At 48.3% G+C, this 7,557-nt stretch overlaps 1 protein-coding gene across 4 annotated transcripts in view; it reads left to right on the top strand.

Moving 5' to 3' along the window:
• Window positions 1-7,557, top strand: part of MFHAS1 (multifunctional ROCO family signaling regulator 1) — a 34,900-nt gene extending 27,343 nt beyond the window's left edge. Inside the window, exons 2-4 of one of the 4 annotated variants that reach the window (XR_007777432.1) lie at window positions 1,801-1,956; window positions 3,391-5,141; window positions 5,327-7,557. Coding sequence is in view for 1 of the 4 variants with exons in the window: in XM_050973557.1 (XP_050829514.1) it covers window positions 1,801-1,931 (131 nt within the window). In the remaining 3 variants the exon portion in view is untranslated. Of the gene's footprint in view, window positions 1-1,800; window positions 1,957-3,390 lie in introns of all 4 variants that reach the window. The other 3 variants (XR_007777433.1, XR_007777431.1, XM_050973557.1) reach the window with 3 other exon arrangements.

The following is a 7,557-nucleotide window of genomic DNA, read 5'->3' on the forward strand; positions in this document are numbered from 1 at the left end:
TGATTTTCAGAAATGGTGCTTTCAGTACAGTTATCAGTACTGCAGTTCAGAAGTCAGCCTGGGGTTGGAAACCTGGCAATTGCTGGGAGCTGGAACCCTGTGGTGTACATTCTTGATGGGGTGCAATGCTGCTTTCAAAATATGACAGCTCATGTAATTGAAGATGCTGCCTTGCAGACTTAACTTTGAATTGCAAATGCCATCACATTTCTTCTGGTTTAGAAGACGCATCTTCCTCGCTTAAAAGCTGCTCTGCCAATTCAGGTTTAAGTGTAGGTGTGAGGTGAGGGGAGATACTCAGACCAAATGTAAATTCAGACTGCAGACTATGGGAGCAAACTGGAATTGCTGGCCCTACAAGTATCTTCTCAAGGGGAACTGTGCATATTCCTTGCCAAGCCCTCCCCTCTGTTTTCACTATGTAAAATGACGTGCTTTTTTCTGAAAGTGAGAAGAGAAGCAGAAGAGGAAAGGATAAGAGGGAAGCAGAATTTTTAGGGTTTCATGCCCTGTGATGGGGCAGCCTGTTGTGCTATTGCTGCACAGACTGAGCAGTGCTTTAAAGTGTGATTTCTTTTCTGTTTTTCCTGGGGTGCCCAGCAATAGCCACTAGACAGAAGGAGACATTTTCTGATGTTCTTTAACAGCAGAGGAATTTACTGCAAGTGTGTTTAAAAATAGAGGAGTCCAAGGACCATCTGTCTTGAGTGTTTTAGCGGAAGTGGGGACAGCTCACAGTGGCTGCTTGATTGATGGGTCCAGAGAGTTTTGTGTCGACCTATGGCTGCAGCCCACTTACAGCTGGCCTGCCTCTGTAAAGAAAGTCACTGATCAAGCCAGCTGTGACCTTGTGCCTCTGCTTTGGGTAGGTCTGTTTGGCACACATGCAGGCAAACTCAGAATTGAGCCCTTGCTGGTAACCCCATATTTCCTTTCAGAGCAGACCCTATCTCCCAGACAGGTATCAAGAGGTGTTTCTGGTGCTGTTGGGTGTCTAAGCTGTAGATGGACTACTCTGAGGAGATGGCATGGAGATGTGGCATGGATGGCTCTGATATGCCTTGCTGAGGCCAGTCATGTGTGGAATGGAGCCAGGAGGAAACTTGATTCGCTCTGAGCAAGCTGTTGGGGAGTGTTCCCCTGGGCTGGGCATATCTCAGCAACTGGCTTTCCCCTCTCACTGTGCTGACCTGTGTCTTGCCCTGAACTGCATTCTGCAAGGGTGCCAGCAGTGAGGAGCTGCCAACTTGGCACTTGAACAGTGGAGCTGACGCAACTCATTTCACAGAGGGATACCAGGCGTTGTGAGACCCCCCACTGCTAGTGACTCAATACAGAGCTGGTATTGCTTCCAATATGGAAGAGCTGACAGCTGGGAGCTGGGATTTGCATGCTCAGCAGAGTTCAGCATAGCCAAGGGTCCTGACAGGATGCAGCAGCAGTCCCATAGCAGTTGTGGCAAATGCCTCCAGGGAGAAAGGCATTAGGGAGTCTTCCATCTAGATGCTGTGAATCCCTAAGGTGGTCTTGAGGCTGTGTGCAGTGATTTAAAGCAGAGAGTGGAAAGATGGCAAATGTTATGTGTGTAGGGAGCAGCATGTCTCCAAGCTGTACTCAGGACACTCACCATGATTACATGTATGGGACCTGCTTGTGTTGCAGGACCAGTAGGTCCTCTTGTAGTGCTCGTCTGCGTCACTCATGGATGCTTACCTGGTGAGGAGATGAGGAAGGGCATACTAAAAGCAAAAATTGCCTTGCTGATGCTTAAAAATTTTCACTGTTTTCCTTTATTCACAGGAGAACTGCTGAGTCAGCCGAGACCAGAGGGACTGACGGAGATCATCTGTCCCAAGAACGGCAGCGAGCGAGTTAATGTTGCCTTGGTTTACCCCCCCACTCCTACTGTGATCAGCCCTTGTTCCAAGTGAGATCAGAAAGCAGACCTATTCCCCTGTCAGTAGACACCAGAAAGCCTACGTAAAACATGCCCTCACTAAGCGCTTCTTTTGGAATGTAGCAGCCCCACAGCCTGGGGACTGTTCTAATTATTTGTGGCTATAGACAGCCCACTCTGAGGATAAGAAGTACAGTGAAATGGGCTGAGGTGTTCTCTGAGCTGTGTTGTGACAGATGCAAGATCAGGAGATAATGCAGTCATAGGTGGGTTTTGGTAGGATGGGATCTCAGGAGATTTCTGTGCACCCCCTTCTCAAGCAGGACCACTCTCACAGGTAGGTCAGGTTCCTTGGGACCTTGTAGAGGTGAGGGTGTCATCCTTGGATGACAAGGATGGAGGTGCTACCACTCCTCCAGACTTTATTCTGGGACAGAACTTCTTTGCATTTGTTCCATCTGAGTCTCTCTTACTTTATTTCATTAACTTGGTTTTAATTGCCATAAGCTGCATTACTGGCTTGTGTTCAACATGTTCTCCACCAGATCCCAAGCCAGAAGAACTCCAGGCTGTGGTGGTGCATGGGGTTGTCCTGTTGTAGGCATAGAGTTATACACTTGTCCTTGTTGAATTTTACAGCTCTGTTGTTGAATCAGTCCTCCAACTTGGTGAGGTCCCCCTGGACAGGAGCCCTACCCTCTTGCGTATCTATAGCCTGTATGCATTTCACTCCCCAGATTGGGAATATGCTTGGAAAACAGAGCTGTATTGTGATGGGAAAAAATGTGCAACACTCACAAAAGCAGCCAATGCCTTGGCTTTTTGATGCATGGGTTTTCCAGAAAAAAGAGAAGCTCAGCCAGGGTCTGTCTAATTGGAGTGGCACAAGGGAATTTAGTAGGGAGCTTAGAGGAGCAGCTGAGTGTCTTGCTGGTGTCTGCTGCTGTGCTGTATGTGAATGTCTGTTACTTTCACTTCAGTGTCTTGACAGTAGCTTTAGATGCTGTTCTCTCTGTTCAGTACCCTCCCATTCCAAAATACCACTCCTGGTAAAGAAGAGCTCCAGTGATGGGTGGTTGTTGAGCTGTGTGTGAAGGTGAGGTTGAAGTGCCCACCTGGGGCAGAAAACAAAGATGCTCTGATACTGGGCCACAGGTTGTTACTGCCTGTTCATTTGGTTCTCCTCTGTGTGTGTACTTGGCACAGCACATTTTTAACCTGCAGGTGCCATTTTTATTGTACCACGTTGTCAGGCTATGCCTCCAATCCTCCTTGTCCTCTAGCCTGCCTTCTACAACGTCTGTTAACTGTGTCCCAGTTTCACAGTCACTCTGCTGGCAGGAAGTTTGTGTTCTCAAAAAGGCCTGTGTTACTTTTTCTTCACTTCACGCTCCCTATTTAGAAGCCTTGAGAAAATCATGTGTCTTTTGTTATTCATCACAAGCACTGTGAATCCTGCTATATTACTTTTTATTTATCCTTTTCTCTTCCAGATAAACCGTCAATGCTGGTGCCAAAGGTTTTCCACCGGGCAGAACATGGCCGATGCTCTTCAGTGCTCCCATCTTTCCAACTGTGGAGTTGATGCTGACGGGATCAATGGGACTTTGGACTTTGGACCCTGAAAGAAATGCTATGGGCAGGGGCAGCTCCCAGGTGGGGGCCTCATGGCTGGAGTGGATGAAGTCATCTGGAGGTTGGGATGACAAGGCATGAAGGAAAATGATTGCTGCAGATGTCAGGGCCGCTGGCCGGAGGGAAAACACTGGGGATAGGTTTCTGTGGACCCACTGAATGCGTGTTGAAAACCCATTTGGATCTCATGATGAATGTAAAAATGTTCTTGATATACCATTTAATTCAGACCTGCTTGGAGGAAAGTCCCTTGAAATGAGCTGTAGCGGGATTCCCTGGATTTGTTCCTGGACAAGTGAGTTTTGTGGCAGTTGGCCAAAGCTTTGCTGGGGAATGGGTTGGTACTGCGAAGCCTTTAAAATTGCTCCGCCACAAAACAGTTGGCTGTGTCCCATGCAGCAGTCCTGAGTGGAGGCTGGCAGAGAAGCAGGCTGGGAAATGTTTCCTGCCCTGTGTGTTCACATATGTTGTGCCATGAAGTGGTGAGGACATGCTGTGATCATGCAGAGACAAAAGCAGGGCAGTCAGTGTGCCTCTGGCACGTGCTATTTCTTATCCCTAGTAACCATTATCCCTGAACAGCTGCTGGTCTGCCATGACTGGATGCTCTGGTACTGCCATTGTGGTACTCTCTGTGTATTGTGTCCACTGGAGCACTAAAAATGTAGATCTTGGTCATCCTCCTAGAAAAGCCACCCAGGCATCTTTGTGCAGAGATCTGGTGAAGCACTTTGTGGCTGTGTGGTACAAACTGATCCTTATCCCCCTGGCAGCCATGCTTCACAAGCAGCCATCTTCCCTCTCCAGATGTGGGAAAGGGCAGGCTGAGCACTGGTACCAAAATTCAGGTTTCTCCCCTAGCTGTGTGGCTTTGAGGACTTCTAAGATGTTGCTGTTAGTTTATGCCCTGCAGCTGAGCACTGGTAACTGTGCTGTGTGAGTCTTGCTCCATGCAAATATTTATTTCATGTAAATCAACAGGAGGCAGGCATTTCCAGAGCCAGGATCCCTTCATCAGATGCTGGGGGAGATCTGAGATATGAGAGATTTAAAATACTTGTGTTAATGTACAGCTCTTAACTCTTTGGGCTGTGACGGCAGACCTGGGGTGGGTGGTACAGGTCAGCAGGCAGTGCCCACCAGGATGTGAGCTGACCAGGCCTGCAACTACTGCAAGAGAGTGATGTGTCCTATTGGGACCTGCTGCAGTTGCACAGATGATATTCCCCTGGTGTCTGATCCTTCAAATGCCAGCCTTATGTGCAAGACTGTAAATCTTCCCATTGGCAAGAACTTAATGCTGGGAAAGCAGGGCAGAATCCACTCCAGCAGGAGATCCAGAGGCCAGGTAGAAGAAATCAAGACATGTACCTTACTTCAGGGGGAAAAGCTGCCAAATAAAAGCTGGCAGCTCAGTCAGCTTCCTGTCTCTTCAGGGTATCATTCCAGCTTGGGAGGATAATTGGGCTCAGATTTCATGTGCTGACCTGCTACCTCTGGCAGTGAACCTTACATCAGTGAGAATCATTAATTGATTGTGCTTCTCTGCTGCTGTGGATAAACTGGAGACTCAGAATCGTCTGTGGTGGCTGGAGAAGGTGAAAGGGAGGTGAGATCTTTGAATGGTGCTCAGGAATAATGCCAGGAAACTCCCTTGTCCTGAGTTTGCTGCCCATGAACCATGGCTGGTACAGGCAGAACTTGTGTTAGAGCATTCCCTACTGTCACCTCCCGTGCTGGGCAGCCTTCTCCTCCTGTTTTGCTGCTACTTACCTCTCTTTCCGTTCTCCATAGGAAGAAACTAGCGATTTGTTGCGGTGAAGTTGCGTGGAAACCCCACATTGTAAAGAAACCACAAAGTGGAATCCTTTTCCAGCCGAAGGCCTGTTTCCCAGTGTGCCCATCTGGTCTGGGATGCGTGAGCATTGAAGGAATGAGAGGACAGAGCAGACTGCAAGAGGACTTACAGCCTGCTCCTTGGGACCGCAGCCCTCCTGCTGGGGTGTGCCACCTCCGTGGGAGCATTCCCTGGCCTTTGCAGGCACTCAGGCTGCTGCTGTGCACTGAAGCCCTAATGCCGGGAGTGTGGCAGTATGGAGATCAATCTAGTTGGGTCTATTTAATACAAAACAGTGATTGCTCATCCACCCACTGTTTAGTAACTGGTGTAACTGTGTTTTCATCCAATTTTTTTTAATATGCAAAAGCCATTTACTTTTCTATGCAGTTCAGAAACATCTCGCCTTTACAGTTGCCAGGTGGGAGATCCATGCAGGAGAACCAAACCAAGCGGCTCATAGTACTTAATGATTTTGCTGTCGCTGTTTTTAAGGATGCACCCTGGGATCCTCATACAGCGTCCCTTTGCTGAGCTCCTGACTCAGACCTCACTTAATATCCCTCAGCCCCAGGGATGAGGGCCCTGTATTTTTGAAGGATCTGTCATTTTTCATTAATCAATCCACAAGGAAAGAGGGCTTGAATGCAGTGCCCTAACAGCAGATACCTGAGTTCAGAGTATGTATTATGTTCCAGTTCTTGTCCCTGCTCAGAGAGTTACCAAATTGTTAGAAATTACTAAGGCCTCTGTGGACCACTCTGAAGCCTTTACTGAAGATGTATTATAAAGAGGTCAGAAAGGACTGGGGCATCAGCTTGTCTCCCTGTGGAGCTGACAATGAATTTAACTCCTTTGGAATAGGAGGAGAATCTCCTGGCAATCTCCTAGATGCCTACTTCACCCAAGACGATTGTACTGGTTTTGCTTTTTGGTTGGCAGACCCCATGCTTGACCGGTTTTTGATTTCCTGCTGAAACTGGTTCAGACAGATTTGGAAGCACAGCTGGCGAGCTGCTTTGCACTCCAGGACTTTCAGCAGCTGGAAGATGCCCTGGAGTACCTTGTCTTACACTCTGAAGCAAAACCTGGGATTCAAAACTGCATCCGTCCAAGCCAAACTCCCAGGACAGCAGCTTTGCCTTTTTCTGGGTCTGTGTAATGTGAGGAATTGCATGTCCCTAAGCAGCATACAGCTAGGTGGAGGTGAGAGAGAGTGAGCCCAAAGGCTGATGCTGCACATTTAGATCATTTTAGGGCTTGGAGGAGTACTTGGAGACTTCTGGCCACTGCAGAGGGTCCTGGGTGATGGGACACCTCTGTTTTAACTTTGCTCTAAGCAAAAAGGTCAGAGAAGTAAGATTGTTTCCAGTCTGCCACAAGGCCAGGGTCCCTTTGACTAGTCTCCTTTCATGGCAGTGCTGTTCTTTCTGCATTGTCTGAGCTCTGAGCTTGGGGGATTCAGCTTTAGAAAATTAAACTGAAATAGAGGCTAGTTTGGGATTTACCCTGCCTTATGGTTTCTCAGATCAGATGGAAGAGACTGGGGGCTGCAGAAGTATGGGTCATCTCCCTGGCAGTGTCCCCATGCCACAGTTTCATGGTCGCTGTAAAAACTCAGTAGTGTATTTGGGTGCTGCTTCCCCAGGAACTCAAGATGTCCTTGGCTGTGCTGTAGCACTGGAACTTAAGTGGGGTCCCTGTTCTCTTTCCCATTGTACCTCTGAGGCAGCTAAAGTTTGTCCAAGTAGTTGAGGCTCCTCATGGTGAGGAGTTAGATAAAGTTGTGTCAAAGGGAACTGCAAATGTTACTTAGGAACTCACTAAGTGAGATGAAAATCCACTGGCTCACTCCTGCAGAGCCAGATCCCGGAGCTCAGTTCCTCTCGCGCCCTTCGGATGGGATCTTGGGCTGGCATCCTTGGAACAGCTGTGCCGGGAAGTGGAGATGCTGCACTGCAGTAAGCACAAGAAGAGGCAAGCAAGTGGGCCTCAGTGTAGCACTCATCACACACTTCATGGCTCAGTTCATGGACTGTAACTGCAGGTATTCATATAATCTACATCACTGGGCAGGACTCTGCGCACACACACATGCATGCCCAGACATACACGCACCACACCCACACTTGCCCACATGTCCTCACCAAAATGACTGAAAATAAAAGTGATCTCAATCTGCAATAGA

The sequence above is a fragment of the Serinus canaria genome, chromosome 4, assembly GCF_022539315.1.
Source record: "Serinus canaria isolate serCan28SL12 chromosome 4, serCan2020, whole genome shotgun sequence".
Lineage (NCBI taxonomy): Eukaryota > Metazoa > Chordata > Aves > Passeriformes > Fringillidae > Serinus > Serinus canaria.